The sequence below is a fragment of the Gymnoscopelus microlampas genome (genome assembly GCF_963454915.1).
Source record: "Gymnoscopelus microlampas genome assembly, chromosome: 4".
Classification (NCBI taxonomy): domain Eukaryota; kingdom Metazoa; phylum Chordata; class Actinopteri; order Myctophiformes; family Myctophidae; genus Gymnoscopelus; species Gymnoscopelus microlampas.
In genome coordinates, this window is record NC_139941.1 from 1477464 (window position 1) to 1496275 (window position 18812).

At 40.9% G+C, this 18812-nt stretch overlaps 1 protein-coding gene across 2 annotated transcripts in view; it reads left to right on the forward strand.

The window, feature by feature from the left end:
• Positions 1 to 18812, forward strand: part of parp8 (poly (ADP-ribose) polymerase family, member 8) — a 117153-nt gene that overhangs the window by 72359 nt on the left and 25982 nt on the right. For both annotated transcript variants that reach the window (XR_014600696.1, XM_084055971.1), the window contains exons 12-19: positions 425 to 580; positions 1788 to 2135; positions 3169 to 3268; positions 4878 to 4982; positions 5989 to 6042; positions 7726 to 7821; positions 9962 to 10054; positions 17561 to 17686. Coding sequence is in view for 1 of the 2 variants with exons in the window: in XM_084055971.1 (XP_083912097.1) it covers positions 425 to 580; positions 1788 to 2135; positions 3169 to 3268; positions 4878 to 4982; positions 5989 to 6042; positions 7726 to 7821; positions 9962 to 10054; positions 17561 to 17686 (1078 nt within the window). In the remaining variant the exon portion in view is untranslated. The remainder of the gene's footprint in view (positions 1 to 424; positions 581 to 1787; positions 2136 to 3168; positions 3269 to 4877; positions 4983 to 5988; positions 6043 to 7725; positions 7822 to 9961; positions 10055 to 17560; positions 17687 to 18812) is intronic.

The window sequence follows — 18812 nt, forward strand, 5'->3', positions numbered from 1 at the left end:
ACACCCCTAACCCTTCCACAGTCAATGCAAATCTATACTTTTGCAAAGTCAGCCAATCACATTACAGCTAGTGTCATCACCACTAGCTGTAATGTGATTGGCTGACTTTGCAAATTCAGGACTGTGATTGGCTAGCGAAACACATGACACATGTGCAGCCCTATGAATAGCAGTATGGACTTAAAAAAAAGTCATTTATCCTTTTTTTTAAGTGAGTCATGTTGTGATGACCACACACCGCCCACTTCACACTGGGTGTGATTTTTTTTAATGACTAAAGTACTTTTTCCACCTCTGCTAAATTGGTAGGAAAAAGAGGCAAACAAATACTTTGCTACTCTAAATAAAAACAAGAGGAGGAAAAAACAACAACAAGAGGAACATTTTGATGATGCTGCGCCTGCCTCTTGCGTTGTGTGTCCAGGTCCCCCAGCTATCCTCCACCTGGCTGTGTGAAGAGCAAAAAGAAGCTGAAACCAGAGCAGGACGGAGTGTCCAAGTCCCACCGCCTGCTGCGGCGCACCTGCTCCAGCGCTGTCAAACAACCGGAGGTGGACGGCTGCAGCAAGGCCACACACAGGTTGCTATTAAGAGTTTAGCATTTTTCGTTTTTATTTTTTCGTTTTTATTTTGTTTTGACTTTGTGTTTTCAATTCAATCGGTTTAGTTTTGATTAGTTTGTAAATTGGGTTTGCTCGTTTAGTTTTCTTTTTTCTTTCCTTTTTTTCTCTCTTTTTTAAATGCTTAGTTTTAGATGAGTTTTAATTCGTTTTTGTGTTCGTTTCAGTTTAAAATTCAAGCTAGCATCACATCGGCTACTTTCACTATTTTTTAAGTTTTTGAACAACAGGGCTTAAATTGTCAAATACTTACAGAGACGGGACATTTTCTCTTGTTTTGTAAACACACAATACAGTTTCACTTAGTTTGTTTCCTTTTTTTATAAGGCCTCGTTTTTAAGTTTTGTTAAAGGAGCACTTTTTCAACGTATCTTCATGTAATTGGTCCTCACTAATGCTCATTATAATATGGCACCATTTCTGTCTACTCATTCTGTGTCTCAGAGGGGGGCTGAAACCCGCCTACCAGTGACATCATCAATGGGAATCCAAGCCAATAGAAACTGCAAGCTTTCTATTCCTATTTCTATTCCTAAGCTTTCTATTCTATTCCTTGTTCTCGCATTAATAACAAATGATGATGTCACTGATAGGCGGGGTCTATCAGATTTTTGAAAAATCGTGAAAATGTGTGCAAATCTTTGAATATATTTTTTTTACATTTTTAACTAAAATCTTACAAATGTCTCCTAAATCCTAACTTATGTTGCTACTGTATATATATCAGTGGTTCTCAAACTTTTTCATGTCAAGGACCCCCAAAATTACATATATTTGGCCGCGGACCCCCATCTGAAAATATTTTGTTCCAGGGACCACCAGAAGCAAAGATTTGACTTAAAAACGTAATATATATTCAAAGATTTGCACACATTTTCATAACTTTTCTTTCAAAAATAGCAGATCTACAAGCTTGTAGCGCGGCAATGAGTGCCGCACTACGAGCTTGTAGATCTGCAATTTTTTGAATAGCCAAACAAATAAAAAATCTCGGGGTGTACTAATGTAGAGGGGTGTACTATTATGAGCCAATCACAGTACAGCGAAGGGTTTACTAATGAGGTGTCCCAACCCCACTTATAGGAGCGGCTACACCGCTCAAAAATGAGATGCGGGAACAGATTCGTTCCCGGTCTTAATGGGTTAACCCCTTGGTCCCCTCCCCAGGCTCCTGGGTCAGTCCTTGTCCAGTGATGCAGCGGCGCGCATGGAGCACGCCTCCCCGTCCTCCTCGTCGCCCATGTCCCTGAAGCCCCCCAACCGCCTGCTGGGACGCCCCTGCTCCGCCGCGGTCAAGCCCAAAGACTGCCCACAGTCGCAGCCGCCACCGCTGCCCCTCCGGCCCCCGCACAACAAGCTCCTCCCCCGCTCGTGCTCGGGCGACCCGCGCTGCGCCGACCACCCCGGGGGCGTGAGCGTGGGCGGGATCAGCGGGGGCGTCAGCACCTCCTCCTCCACCGGGCTGGGGGGAGGAGGAGGAGGACCACTGAAGACCCCCCAGCGACCACTCAGCAGGCAGGGAGCTCACTTTTTTTCGATCGAATGATTGATTGATTGATTGATTGATTGATTGAATACTTTCCCGTGGCCCCCAACTAATTGGCAAAACACTGTATTTGAATGATGATATAACATTAATTAAGTAATAATAATAATAATAATAATAATAATAATAATGTAAAAAAGTCACTGTATTTTTCTTTCAAACCTTGAATTTTTGTTTTACTCAATTCATCATTAGTCTCGCGTCACCAGACTACTATTCCACAATCTCTGAATGCTATATAGAGTCTGGGACTCCACTTCCCGAAAGCTGTGTAACGGAAGTTGTTCAGACCGGAAAAACATTCGACCAATCACGACGCGGTGCCCGCGGACCTGTAGTCCTAGTGGAAACAGAACCGAGGCGGAAGCATAGTCATAGGAGCGGTAGATTCATGTTATTTGTGCGAGGATTGTTTATCACAGAAAACTGAGAAAGGTATCATGGAATTAACGCCGAAAAAACTGTGAAAGAAGACACTAGTAGACATAAACGATATTTATGAGATTCGTTGATTCCAGTCGGACTCATTTGTGCCACTGCACAATGCTGAAACGGACGTGGGTAGGGGAGGGGCATCCGCTTTCCCCTTACACATGATCAGAGCTTCCGAGTCCCAGACTGTATGTCGGAAACATTTGTAAATTGTGGGAGGCAACAGTCTGGCCACGCGAGACTAATTCATCATCAAAACATAAAATACATTATTTATACTGAACAAACACTCTATAGTAATGATTACTATCACAATATAGAGCTATTTAACACTGTTACTGAACAAACACTCTATAGCAATGATTACTATCACAATATAGAGCTATGTAACACTGTTACTGAACAAACACTCTATAGCAATGATTGCTATCACAATATAGAGCTATGTAACACTGTTACTGGACAAACACTATAGCAATGATTACTATCACAATATAGAGCTATTTAACACTTGTAAAAACAAAAAAAAACACATCACTTACAGTATACCCCCTTTACCCCCATGACCAGGTCGTGCTCTGGCTCCATCCGTACGGAGGAGATGGACGGGCTGAAGCACCACCACCGCCTGCTCAGCAGGTCCTACTCTAGCAGCACCAAGATGGGCAAGGTACGATACGAAACGATACCATATTATGACTTTACTCTCGGCGTTCACTGAAATAGGCTCTATGCACAGCAGCCATATTGGAAAGAAATTGGGCGTCTGAGTTACTTCCTTCACAGGTGTTACCAATGATACTAATGAAGGCTCTGTTCCATTTAGTGGAGCACAGTTGTTGTCAATTTTTTTTAATTCTTTATATCAAGGACCCCCATAACTCTGAGAGTGTACAAATGGAACCAAATGGACCCTTACGGGGTCCATTTGGTTCCATTTTGTACAGAGTTACACACCCATAAGGGTCCATTTGGAGCCCCTTAAAGGAACCATGAGCGTCCCTGGACCCAAATTTTGAGACCCACTGGTATAGCAGAGTGTTTCCAGTGAGCCAACATGCACAATATCAGCACCAGAATATTTGACCAGAATGGTCAAATATTCACCTTTTCTGTGAGGTTAGGGTTAGGCATAGTTTCTGTGACGTTAAAGGTTAGGGTTTAGACGCCACCTGGGCGCCACACCAAAGAACGAGTCCCGAATCGAACAGAGTTTGCATTAGTATCATTGGTAGCACATGTGAACGAAGAGGCCCAATTTATTTCCAATATGGCTGCCGTGCATATAGCCTAGGCCCTATTTGACACCTTGTATGCAACACTTAAGACACACATTTGACATAATACAAAAGAGCAAATGAAATCGCATACATAGAAACATGAAGACAAGAGCAGAACATTGTTTTACTGTCCCTTGGCCAGGTTCCAAAGGTAGCCTTAAAATCGACTGATTGAACAAAGCACTTGTGCAGTCTCAACTTATTGTTTTGTGCAGTCTGAATTTTTTGTATCTCCTTTTTAAAGGTATCTAACTTATATTCCCCATTCAAAACATGGCTAGTGTTTGAAGTAATATTCCTTGCCAACCTTAGTATACTGTTATCATGTAGATGCATAGGAGTCTCTCGAGTGGTTGACCAACGCTCTTTGAACAAACTGTCCAGTTGTTACAGCAGTAGTGACTTTAACCCATTAAGACCTGGAACTGTCTCATTTTTAGATTTGAGCTAAAAAGCATTATTTTACACTTTGGGCTATTCAAAAATAGCAGATATACAAGCTCATAGCACGGCACCGAGTGCCGCGCTACGAGCTTGTATATCTGCTATTTTTGAAAAATCGTGAAAATGTGTGCAAATCTTTGAATATATATTGTTTTAAAGCAAACATTTTTAACTCAAATCTTTGCTTCTGGGGGTCCCTGGAGCAAAATATTTTGATGGGGGTCCGCGGCCAAATACATATCATTTTGGGGGTCCTTGACATGAAAAAGATTGAGCACCACTGATATAGAAACATGCGTTTTTCAGAAAACTGTTGGGATTTAGGAGACATGTAGAATCGGCTTCAGGTCTCAATGGGTTAACCCAGCATGCATATTATCGGGGGAGCGTTAGCCGAGGACATTTGGTGTAGATCGAAAAAAGAGGGTTCAACACTCATAATCACAGAAGTGAAACAAATGAAATAAGAATAAGAATCTGTCTACTAGCCACAAAAGATCTCAGACAGTGAAGAAAGTCAAGTCTTTGCTTTGCTTCCCTACTTCAATCATGAAGGTGGACATCTTCAAGGACCCGACGCCTGACGGGCCGGGCCGCCGGCTCTCTCTTACCTCAGGGCTTATCGGTATCCTGGCCCCATCGCTCGCCACGCCGCCTGCGGTGAGTATCCAACCGCTAGTGAAGCCAAGTGGTCGAACATTTCTGGTCTGTGTGTGAACAAACAGGGAAGGTGTGTCTGAGAAACATCAAACATGTGGCTGTTTTAATGCATTCATGTATGAGAGAGAGCACTAACGAGCACAGAAGGAGTGTTCAATCAACAATCAATCAACTCCCGGCCACAATTAACGCCCATCACTAGATTATTAATGTGTGTGTGTGTGTGTGTGTGTGTGTGTGTGTGTGTGTGTGTGTGTGTGCGTGCGTGCGTGCGTGCGTGCGTGCGTGCGTGCGTGCGTGCGTGTGTGCGTGTGTGTGTGTGTTAGTGTGTGTGTGTGTGTGTGTGTGTGTGTGTGTGTGTGTGTGTGTGTGTGTGTGTGTGTGTGTTGTACTATACATGTGAGAGCCAAATGTCCAAAGGTCCCCACAAGTATATTAGACCAATTTCCTGGTCCTTACAACATAAATGGTTGTTTTATTGTTAAAACAATTAGAAGAATATTCAGTTAGGGTTAGGATTAGGCATTTAGAGGCTATAGATTTAGGGATTAGGGTTGATGTTATGCCTGATTTACACATGTTGTGAGCTTGTAGATCTACAGTTTTTCGGCTTTAGGCTTACGGTTAAAAATGGCAATAGTAATACACATTATTTATACCTGGCTATTAGAAAATAGCCGATCTACAAGCTCACAACGCGTCGCATCGCGGCGCGTTGTGAGCTTGTAGATCTGCTATTTTCAAACCTTTTACTACTTTTACTTTTGGTACTTTAAGTACATATTGATACCAATACTTTTTGTACTTTTACTCAAGTACATTTTGAATTCCAGACTTTTACATGTATAACAGAGTACTACTTTGCTCCATTGCAGTATTGATACTTTTACTTAAGCAAAACAGTAGAGTACTTTTTCCACCACTGTCTAAAGGCTGCTTGCGGAGGCTAACATTGCCTGTGTGTTCACTGACTAATGGCGTCTCCATCTCCCTCACCTTTTTGTAGCCAAACAACGGTGCCAAATCCATTCCAATCAGAGACCGAGGTTTCCTGGTCCAGGTAAATGTTTGTCTTTGCTCTCACTTCATTCCAGCGGCAGTAGCTTAATTCCCTCCTGAATTAAACGTCTTCTGAATCCTAACAGTTTTCTGAAAAGCATTATGTTATGCTATATCAGTGGTTCTAAAACATTTTCATTTCAATGGCCCCCAAAATGATGTATTTGGCTGCGGACCGTCATCTCAAAATATTGTGTTCCAGGGACCCCCCCCAGAAGCAAAGATTTGAGTTAAAAAATGTTTGCTTTGAAAATATATATCGGTTATATTCAAAGATTTGCACACATTTTCATGATTTCTCAAAAATAGCAGATCTACAAGCTCATAGCGTGACGCTTTATGAGCTTGTATATCTGCTATGTTTTATAACATATGGTTAAAGAGGTGGTGCCATGGTTTTACACTTTTTCTGTTTTTCATGTGTCTATGAGGTTGATAGAACTTCATTAAGCCCCCTGGTGGTGTTTTTATGGTGTTTTATGTCTTCTCTGACTATTTTGAGTTTCTACCTGGAGGTTGAAACCTAGAGGGTCAAACGTGCCAATAGAAAAACAGCCCTTTAGTGACATAGTAAAAATATACCCTCCCCCTCATTATCATAACACAACAGGTGTGGGCATGAGGAGGAGGAGGGACTCGGACAGGTGGGTGGTGCTAAGGTGGTGGAGGAGGTGCTAAGGTGGAGGCGTGTCCACATAAAAACATAATTTTAACAATTTTTGTAAATTGTTTTGAAAAAAATCTTCCTCCTAGTATAACTATAATACCTGATGATTATGTTTTAGGGGGGGGGGAATCACTAAAGGTCAGGTTTTTAATAATAACCAAAACAGCGTGGCATGTCTTTATCCACTAATGTCAGAGCAGGTATTTATGGTTGGCTATGCTGTGTTTCATTGTGTCCAATCCTTCCATTATAATATTAGGTAGTAATACCCAGTCATTCTTATTTCTGCAGTAACACTTCAAGGTACACATATTAACCATTGTATTAGTTAGCAGTGACTCCTAATTTTGCATGTCTTATTCTAGTCACTACCTGATAAGCTATTAGGGTTTTTCTCTCAATAAGCCCTTAATTAATAATGTATGGTTTGTAAGTAAGTTGTAGTTGTGTGATAGTTGTTAATAAGTAGCGCTCCGTAGGGCACCGTTTCCATCAGAACATATTTATTTAAACCAATCCTCCTGGCATGGTAGATTCCATTATTACTTTGTGTTTGCCCAGTAGTGCTAATACACAGGTGTCAAATGATAGGCTTTTTAAAAGACATTGACAGTCCCCAGTGAGATTTGAACTCACGACCCCTGGTTTACAAGACCAGTGCTCTAACCCCTGAGCTATGGAGCCCTGTGTGAATGCATAGAAGTCATTACAATTCTTAAATTACAGTACACACCCTATGTATGCATAACAAAGACACACCTTGTTATGTCACCACACAAGCACCCTGACCTTCACATGTATTTGTTTTAACCGCTCAAACACTTAAGTAAACGTTAGTTGTAACTGTACTGTACTTGCTCTTTATTATTTTGTCTCTTCATATTTGTGTTTCAAAACATTCAGTGTCACTTTTTTACATTACATTTTTCATCCTGTGGTGAGTTCTCTCTCCTGATTGGTTCTACACGGTATCCCATTGTATCAGCGATGTGACGATGTGTTGTGTTTCCATTGCAGACAATAGAGTACGCAGAGCAGAGGATTCCAGTTCTGAACGAGTTCTGCGTGGTGTGTGACGAGCCACACGTGTTCCAGAATGGACCCATGCTCAGGGTAAGGCAGCCCAAAGTGACCAGCACATTTTTTTTATTTTATTTGTATTATTATTTTTATTTTTTTACCCATTCAATCCGGGACCGCATGTCTGTCATTTTATATTTCTTTGGCTATTCAAAAATAGCAGATGTACGAGCTCATGGCGCGGCACCGAGTGCCGCGCTATGAGCTTGTAGATCTGCTATTTTTGAAAGAATCGTGAAAATGTGTGCAAATCTTTGAATAAATATATTTTTTAAAGCAAACATTTGAAAAATGTTTTGTTCCCCAGAAGCAAAGATTTGAGTTACACATGTTCGCTTTAAAAAATATATTCTCAAAGATTTGCACAACTTTTCATGATTTTTCCAAAAAATAGCAGATCTACAGTACAAGCTTTGAAAAATATTTGAGTTACAAAATGTTCGCTTTAAAAAACATATAATCAAAGATTTGCACACCTTTTCACGATTTAAAAAAAATAGCAGATCTACAAGCTGCACTCGGTGCCAGCGGTAAGTGTTGGAAGGCGTCTGTTGATGAAAATCTGCAGAAAATATGTATATTCGAATATGAAAATTATTATTCGAATAAAAAAAATAAAAATAAAAAAAGTTTATTTATTTGACAGGGACAATACAAAAAACAATGGGCCTCATGCAGCAATAAGTTCCTAATGTTTCCTCTTACATTTCTTCCTAAGTGAATTCCTAAGAGAATTCGAGTCAGATTCATGAAACGTTCTTAAAAGGCAGAATTGTTCGTAATTTATGTTCTTATGGTGATGAATCCCAGTCCTCGTAACTTGAAGGGGTGTGCCAGTTAATCCAAATTACCATAGGTAGCCGCCCCACCAATCCCCATATAAGGCATGACTGCATGGCCGGCCCTGCCTGCAGTCACACCTGTGTGTGATTGCTGCTCACAGACATCACAGGAAATCACACACAGAAATAAAGTTGAGAGAATGAAGTAAAGAATACCTAAACTAAAGTCTAAAGATGGTTGAACACCAAACTCCAAACATAAAAATAAATAAATCAATAGTTCTGTGGAGGTACTTCTGAAGTGAACAGCAAATTATTGTATTTAATTAATGAATGTATTTTATTATTTCTCTCACATTAATCAACATATAACCACTAGACATCAATGTAAATTTGCTGAGATTACCATGTTATCCATATTTCATGTTCAGGAGTAGCGTTAGTAGTGGATATAAAACATTTTATTACTGAAAGCTGGTGGGTGGATATGGAGGGTCTTTAAGGTAGCAGCTGCTTGGTATGTAATGGGGTGGAAATAGGGGTGTGGTGGGTGATATGGTGGTTGTATGGGGATGGATCTGACGGGTGGGTATAGGGGGGCTTTCGGGTAAGAAGGGGATGGGAAAATGGGGGTGTGGCGAATGTCGGGGATATGGGGGTGGGGGTATGGGGGGGGGGGGTGATTAGGGGGGGGGGGGGGGGGGGGGGGGGGGGCGATGAGGGTGGGTTGTTGGGTGGGGGGTTATGGGGTGGGTATGGGGCTTGGGCTTCAACTCAACCGGGTTCCTCGTTTGCTGTGGACCCCCTGGAACTCCCTCAAGGACCCCTGGGGGTCCTCAGACCACACTTTTGAGAACCTTTTTTGCTCTAAAGATATGATAAAAATATTATTGTAATTTAAATCCCATATTATACAACTGTAGAATTGAAGGAACTTCGAGAATTAATTATTTTTGCACAAACATGTCACACTTAAGAACTCAAAGGCAAGCCTAATAGAGTGCTCATCAGTGTGCGTAGATTCTGTTCTTACCTAAGAACAGATCACAGCTAAGAAAACATTGGAGAATACGAAAATCTTCTTAAAAACTTCTTAAGTGGGTTTAAGAAGAAATTTCCTCTTAAGTACCGTTGCTGCATGAGGCCCAATGTCAACAATCTTTAAATAATAATAGTATTCGAATATATTTGAATATCTGCCAATTCTTAAGACCAATATTCGAATATAATTTCTGAGGAAAGTTCTCAGCCCTAGTTCCGACCCACTGTTTTGGAACCAGGAGTGTAACACCCCCCTCCCCCCCCACCACCCCCCTCTCCCCCTCCCCTCTCTCTGTGTGTGTGTGTGTGTGTGTGTGTGTGTGTGTGTGTGTGTGTGTGTGTGTCCACAGCCCACAGTTTGTGAGAGGGAGCTGTGTGTGTTCGCCTTCCAAACCCTGGGGGTGATGAACGAGGCAGCCGATGAGATCGCAACCGGAGCTCAGGTACAGTACATAATGTATACGCCCCGGGATTCCAAACCGAGTCATCGATCAATAGGAGATCTCTCCTACCGGAGACTAGCTCTGCCGGTCATCGAATGATTGGCTTAGAAATGCAACAAAAAATTGCCCTGAATTCAAGGCTTCATGGGGTGTTTGGGTGAACTACTCCTTTAACCACTACTAGCTTAAAAAGGGGGAATTCGCCCCTTGGCTGGGGGAGATACATATTATAGCTCTGCTGTCGGTCAGAAACCAGCTAACTCCAAAATGTAAATTTTTCAGGAAATGACAAAAACAAAACATAAAGTGGAGTTAGGAGGTTTTGTTCATCATTGATAAGAACAGCTGAATGGACCTCCAAGCTCACAATGAGGTTGGAGGTCAAAAGGGGGTGGAGCCTGGAGTCAGCAAAACCAGCTGACTCCACCCCCCTTGGTGGAGTCAGCTGGTTTAGCAGAAAGTTTGAGGAGCCAATAGATCCACACGGCGTAGTGTCATCAGTGGGCCGTACCTACGGAGGTACGGCCCACTCGGGGGAAAACACAGATTTCCCCCAGCTGGTATAGACAGAGGGAAGTGGGGTTTTCAAACTCACATGCTGTAAAAGTATACCAATTTAAAAAGCAGGCATCATGGCTTGCCAGATCACAGGCACAGAACCTTGTTGCCACTCGACAAGGAACGTTACATTAGCAAATTAAACAAGAGTCCGATTGGAATGTTGTCCTGACTGGACAGAGGATCCACACAACACAATGGCCCGAGGTTATCTGATTTAATCGCCTGGTAAGAGACACTATTACATTTTCTATAAATATGATCAATTAAACTTATCATAATATCAAAAAGCAAAAGCCATTCATTCATCAATGATGTTTATAGAACACGTTTTAGTGAATTCCTACTAGTACAGGAGACATCGACGCCATTACAGTTTGGAAACGCAACATGCAGCGATTTACACACAAAACAAGCCAAACCCTAGACTATCCTTGTTTAAAAACCTACAGAAAATACAATTGTTAATCTGGCAATGAACACGGAGCTAAACCAGTGTGTAAATCCTGCATGATATTAAATGACGCACGTCGCCTAATGGCGTCGGTACGTAGCCTGGTAAACCCTCCCTCCGGAAATCTCATTTCCATTCGATTTCAGGAAGGAGTCTGGCATGAACGCCCATTCTGCAATATTGGGGAGTTTCCAGCGAAATCAGGACCTAACCGCGCCTATCAGCGTCGTCGCTCATCGTTCTGTGATTGACAGCTTACGTTGGCCAATCAGGTGGCGAGTTCGAGTGAGCCCGAATGAAGCCGAGTGCAGCCTGAGAGCCGCCGACAAAGGACGAACGGCAGCCATTGTTTTTTGTCCGAGTGCCGTCACTTCTTAGTTTCGTTCTTAAAACGGTCTCAAACTTCTTTTTTGAGGCACGGAATTTACTATTAACATATCGTTTGGATAGACTTTAGTTGTTTAACTTCATATATGTGGTCAGTTAATCATGACAGAGCCTATTTAAAAATATAAATTTAGAGAACCGGCAGGGGCGGGGAGTGACACGCATGTATCCCAATAAGGCAACCTATTTTCGGCATGGCCGTCCCAAAAGTCCCGTTGCGTCACATAGTCTGGAGCTCGTCAAAATGAACTGCTGATTGGCTTAAGGGGCTAAAACGATCCTTGGTTGAAGGGGTTGTCAGTCAACGGTATTACTCCCGCCCAACTCCAGCCCACAGCCAGTATTGCAGAATGAGCAATCATGCCAGACTCCTTCCTGAAATCGAATGGAAATGAGATTTCCGGAGGGAGGGTTTACCAGGCTAGTCGGTACGTGCCGTTCACAAACAACGTCTCTAAACTGTACTTCAAATTCACTATAAACATTATTGATGACTTAATGGCTGTTGGGTTTTGATATTATGGTAAGTTTAATTGATCATATCTTGTAATAGTGTCTCTACCAGGCGATTAAACACTGTGCATATGTAAACATGTTTTGTAACACGGGTGGTAACCAGAAAACTCGCCCCAAAACACGCTCGCCCCCATTTTTCTCACCGACCAGCGGTTCTTGTATTTGTTTTACGGTTTGAAATAAGTTCAGGGTTAGACATAGTTTTACTGAGGTTCCGTTTAGGAATAAGGTAATGTTTAACAGTTTAGGCATAGTTTTACTGAGGTTACGTTTAGGAATACCAGGTGAATACCGGCGGGTTTGCCCGGGGCGACTGTGTTTTGGTATTCAGACGGAGCTGGAAAGAGGGAAACAGATTTCCGGTCTCAGTGGTGCTTGTGCTGAAACTTGACTAATGCAATAAGATATAAGGATAATCTGATCAGTGATAAACCACATGAACCCCAGTTTACCTATTCTGGGGGGAACATAAACCAAACATTGCCAATCTAGCTCACAGACACAGTTACAACACGTCGTGTTCCGACGCGCTGTGAGCTCATAGATTGTCAATGTTTGGTCTTTTTAGTCACATATATCTTAATAATAAGTCAACTTTTCCGAGGGCGAGTGGACGATTGTGTTCCAGCTGTTCTTCTGATGGATTTTTTCTTGGCTGACAATGTTTCTATCGTCCATAAAATAGCTCTGAAAGTGATCCAAACGATCGTGTATGATGTAACTCTATGAGGCAGATCGTTGTGTTTTCCCCCGAGACAAAATCGAATGGGCGTTCCTGGGCGTTCCCGTCTATCTCCGTGTGTATCTATGGAGTTAGCTGGTTTTGTCAGAAGCGCTTTTTAATACTTTTCATTGGTTCCATTTTTTTTAACCAACACACAGACGTAAAGGGTGTTCAATAGCACTGATTTATGGAAAAAAAATGCAAAAGCGGAAAAATGGAGTTCGCTGGTTTCTGCCGGACTGTGGACAGCAACGATAGGCTTTTTAGGTCAGTGGCTCTGAAACTTTTTTATGTCAAGCCCCCACAAATTGATGTATTTGGCCACGGACCCCCATCTGAAAATGTTTTCTGCCAGGGACCCCCAGAAGAGAAGAGAAGAGAGAAGAGAAGAGAAAATATTTTCGATATTTTTCTAATATTTTCAAAAATAGCCGATGTACAAGCTCTTGACGGGCTGAGAGCTTGTACATATGCTGTACACCACTGTTTTAGGTTATATTACCAAGTAAAGTTTTTTTATGATAGCCGATCTACTAGCTCACAAGTGTGAGCTTGTAGATCTGCTACAATACAATATGTGTCTGTGGAACCGAGTCAAACAAAATGTTACGCCTCAACTTCCAAGTGCTTGTCACGGTGGGGCGTCCCTAGTTCAAATATGATTATTTTGGGGGGTCACGGCCTGAAAAGTTTGGGAACCCTTGGTGTAGGTACATTCTTTCCTAGAGAGAGGATTCTGGTTGCATTTGTGTTTGATATCGTTGTTGTCGGGCAGAAACCCTGTATCTCCATATTTCAACTTTTTTAAATGTTTTTATTTGTAAATTAATGCTCTGCTTTGTCGCACAAGAGTGTCATGAGTTCTCTCTCCTGATTGGATAAAATTGGTATCCCGACCTGAAAACGTATTTTCTATTTATTAAAGAGCTGGAGAGACAGGTAGACCCCCCCCCCCTGTTACTGCACACAAACACTCTATAGAGATGATTACTATCAGAATATATAGTTATTTAACACTTATTTTAACAAAGGAATATGAATTACCCTACCTTTAACCCATTAAGACCTGTAACGCATCTGTGTCACTTTAGCTTTCTTTGGCTGTTCAAAAATAGCAGATATAGAAGCTCATAGCGCGGCACCGAGTGCCACGCTATGAGCTTGTATATCTGCTATTTTTGAAAAATCGTGATTTTTTTTTTTTTTTTTTTCAAAAACTGTTAAGATTTGGATTTTTTTAAATTATCGCCTCAGGTCTTAAAGGGTTAAGTGTGTGTGTGTGTTTTTTTTTTTATAAATATTGAACCAATGAAAAGTATTAACAAGAGCCTATGACTAATAACTACTTTGGATCCATTCGTTTCCCTTCCATTTCCTGAAAAGTACCGGTTTCCGACATTGTGGAGGTTTCCACCCGACATGAATGATATGCTAATGCAAGGCCATTTGACGGCAAACACGCTTTATAACCCATTCAATCCGGGAAGGCATCTGTGTCATTTTAGATTTATTTGGCTATTCAAAAATAGATGTACAAGCTCATAGCGCGGCACTGAGTGCTGCGCTATGAGCTTGTATAGCTGCTATTTTATTTATTTTGATCGTGAACATTTTTGCAAATATTTGAATATATATATATATTTTTTTTTTGACTCAAATCTTTCCTTCTGGGGGGTCCCTATTACAAAACATTTTGAGATGGGGGTCCGTGGCCAAATACATATGATTTTGGGGGTCCTTGACATGAAAAAGTTTGAGAACCACTCATATAGAAACATAGGTTTTCTGTAAAAAACTGTAGGATTTAGAAGACATTTGTAGAATCCTCAGAAGCAAAGATTTGAGTTACAAATGTTCGCTTTAAAAATATATATATTCAAAGATTTGCACACATTTTCACGATTATAAAAATAAAAGTTTGCGGCACTCGATGAGCTTGTAGATCTATTTTTGAATAGCCAAAGATATCAAAAAAATGACACAGATTCTTTCCTGGTCTAAATGGGTTAAGTCTCGCACACGGTTGTGAAATGAACACCTTCTATGAAAAGGCAGTGTGACATTGAATGCTGAAGATAGAAAGAAATGGTTTCCCAGTGAGAAATGATGCAGATAAAGCACAATTTATATGCCATCGCATGACGGTGTTGCTTGCCGGGATGTTTTTTTTATCTTCAAGCTAACTTTTCTCTGGGTGATTCCAGTGATGCAACGTGTTGTTAGCTTGAAGATCTGTTCTTTAGGGCCACGGTTCTCAAAGTGGGGTGCGGACCCCACTTTTAGAACCGCTTCATGGACCCCTGGGGGTCCATGAAGCATCTAATCTAAGATTAGTACAGTGGGACTCATTCAAATGAGTCCCGGGACTCACTTCATTGAAAACCAACAACATCACTGTATTCTATTAGATTTATTAGATATCTATTAGATATTATACATTGAATATTATAGCTATTTTATTTTATTATATATGTGTTGTTGTTACCTGACAATTAGTTGACTTTTGGTGAAAAAGCCTGCATATATCGGACATCCCTAACAATAAGTTGTTTTATGTAAAATTGAAGCACCTATTAAAAGTCACCTTTAGACTTGTCATTTTACATGTCTGTTTTTATTAGGACTATTAAGTGTTCATTTTCTGAACTCTGAACCATTAAGAGTTACCTGAAAAGTGTGCAAGCATGGGTTTTGCACAAAAGCAATTTGAATAAAATGACTATTGGCACATGATTCATATACTGTAGTAGTAGTGGTTTCTGTTTATGACTATAAAATGGGTCTGAATGATTTTGATTGAAACGTTTGTAATACAAATAGTATATACTTATCGGTGTTGCGAGGATGAGGGGGTCCTTCGAAAAGTTTCTCCCCTCCAAGGGGTACCTGGGCCAAAAAAAGTTTGAGAACCCCTGCTTTAGGGCATTGGTTCACAAAGTGGGGTCCGGGGAACCCCAGGGGTCGTTGGAGGGGTTCCAGGGGGTCCCCAGCAAAGGTAGTTAATATACTGTAGCGTCACGATCATTTTAACCACTTTATCCATTTATATGTTTGGATATTCAAAAACAGCAGATCTACAAGCTTGCAGCGCGGCATGACGTGACACGCTGTGAGCTTGTATTATCTGCTATTCTTTTTTTTTTAATAACAGAAATTTTCTCTTCTGGGGGTCCATGGCACAAAAACTAATTCAGATTAGGACCCGCGGCCAACTACATATTCATTTGGGGGTCCTTGACACGAAAGAATTTGAGAACTGCTGCTTTAGCCCATTAAGACCTAGAACGCATCTGTGTCACTTTAGATTTCTTTGGCTATTCAAAAATAGCAGATCTCCAAGCTCATAGCGCGGCACCGAGTGCTGCGCTATGAGCTTGTAGATCTGCTATTTTTTCCCGAAAAACTGTTAGCACATTGAGTGCCAGTTTTTTAACAGGGTACAGTCAGTGCCTGGATTTTTAACAATTTTTTAACCTTTTTCAAGTAGTCACAAAATATTTTCAGTGATCACTGTCCTCACGGTGATCCCCTCATTACACACACAGGGGTCTCGTACAATCGGGGGAAAAAAATTAAAAACATTAGGTAATCCGTTCAATAGTTGCAGCCAGTTGACAATAGTCAAAAATACATAGTAAAAAAAAAAGTACACAGGAGCCGAGATACAGGCTTTTGAAGTCATAAGTTAACCAGGAAGTGGATTGGAGTCTAAATCTTCGAAAAATATCTCCTGGTGCTGTGAAGGGGGAAAAAAATGTTTCTTTTTTTTTTTTTTTCAAAAACGGTCATAACCGTTTTTGGCACTCCTCGTTTGGATTATGAAAAACGGTCCGGACCGTTTTTGGCACTCAATGTGTTAGGATTTAGATTTTTTTTAGAAGCGGCCTCAGGTCTCAATGGGTTAGAGAAGTAACACCTCCCTGCGGCAAATATCAATTCACATTTTATTCTCGCTCACAACGCTTCTCACCAGATCTGTCTATTTTCTTTTCTATTTTTTGGAAAACTGGGCATAAATTTACGCCTGATGTTGTAAAACCCTGAGCTTTCCCTTTCGGTCTCACAAGATTTTTCAAAAATAGCAGATCTACAAGCTCATAGCGCGGCACAGCATAGCCAGAGAAATATAAAGTGACACAGATGCGTTCCAGGTCTTAACTCTCTCAGTGCCAATGAAATAAAAAAAATATTGCGAAATGTGCCAACATTTTTTTTTTAACTCGGGATTTTTTGTTCTGGCAGGGAGGGTATTCAGTAAAAACTCGGGATAACTCGGGGTCTGGCACTGAGAGAGTTAATGGGTTAACATAATTAACATTAGAATCAGCTGAACCACTTTAACCCTCTTTTATACTTCAACTATTCGGGAAAAAAAAAGACAATTAACAAGCTCAGAACACGTCGCGCAGTGAGCTTGTACATTGTCTTTCTTTACAACTCAAATGGCGAAACCCAAATCTTGTCTTATGGGGGGCAAGATGACAGTAAAGTGACTTTTAAGACTGTATCAAAAGTAATCAATACACTATACTAAACTGGTAGTAATAACATTGGCCAAATTGTCAAATAATGTAAGAAAGAGGCAAACATTTTGAAAATAGCTGATCTACAAGCTCACAACGCCTCGCAACGCAATATTTATCTGTGGAACCGAGTCAAACTAAATGTAATGCCTCAGCAATTCCAAGTGCTTGTCAGGGTGGGGGGTCCCCAGTTTAAATGTGACTATTTTGGGGGGTCCCCAGTTCATATATGATTATTTTGGGGGGGCACAGCCTGAAAAGGTTGCGAACCCCTGCTCAAGAGAGAGAGACGTCATGTTTTTTTTTTGTTGTATTTACCATTATTTCTTCATTTGTCTGTGCAGGTAGTAGATCTGTTAGTGTCCATGTGTCGCTCTGCTCTGGAGTCGCCCAGGAAAGTGGTCATTTTTGAGCCATATCCCTCTGTGGTCGATCCCAACGATCCCCAGACTCTGGCCTTCAACCCCAGGGTATGTACACTGCAAAACTCACCTGTCCTTGCTTTACCTTATTTTACTGTACAAGCTACTTTTCAGATATAAATCATGATATTATGAAGCATACATTAAGCACTTTAGCCCTATTTTATACCTAGGCTATTTGAAAATAGCCGATCTACAAGCTCACAACTTGTAGATCTGCTATTTTCAAACATTTTAGTACTTTTACAGTACATGTTGATGCCAATACTTTTGTACTTTTACTTTTACTTGAATGAATTCTGGACTTTTACTTGTATATATTTCTATATTGCAGTATTGGTACTTTTACTTAAGTAAAGAATTTGAGTACTTTTTCCACCACTGCATTAGAGGTCAGAGAGAGACAGAACATATTCTTGAAAACAGCAACAAAACTACGTACAGTACAGTCGAAAACCAGTGTGAATACCTTGGAGTTAGCAAGGATGCACATTTTGATCCGTCGTTCCAAACATATAACAATAAAACGGTGTATCGCAGAAAAAAATGACATGTTCATGACTTGTAACCTCAGACACCAAAGACCACAACAAAAGAGCAAAAAGACCACACCAATACAACAATATAAAGTGCACACATGTAAATATAGCCAAACTCTGCGTCTGTGTTAAAAACACTCAAATAGCAGTTATAAGAGATTGGTGAGATTGCTCTCAAGCAGAAATCTTTACATCCATATTTCAGAATAATAAATGTTTAATAAGTGAATGTCCTACTTCTTCGCACAAGAGTGTCATGTAAAAGTAGCGGAATTATCTTAACCCATTAAGGCCCGAGTCCGATTCGTAAAATGTTTTCAAAATCGTAAGGATTTTTCAAAAATAGCAGATCTACAAGCTCATAGCGCGGCACTCGGTGCCGCGCTCTGAGCTTGTAGATCTGCTATTTTTCAATAGCCAAAGAAACCTAAAGTGACACAGATGCGTTCCAGGTCTAAATTGGGTTAATCTACGGGCTCACAACACGTTTAGTATTAGTAGCGTTAAATCCATTTTCTAAGTATTTTGCCGTTCTATCCGCTTTGGGCGGACTACAGCCGAGTTCATTTTAGGTAGAGCTTTCAGCTTTCGGTTCAGTCAAAGTTCTTCTAGAATGCAGTAACACATCCGGTGCT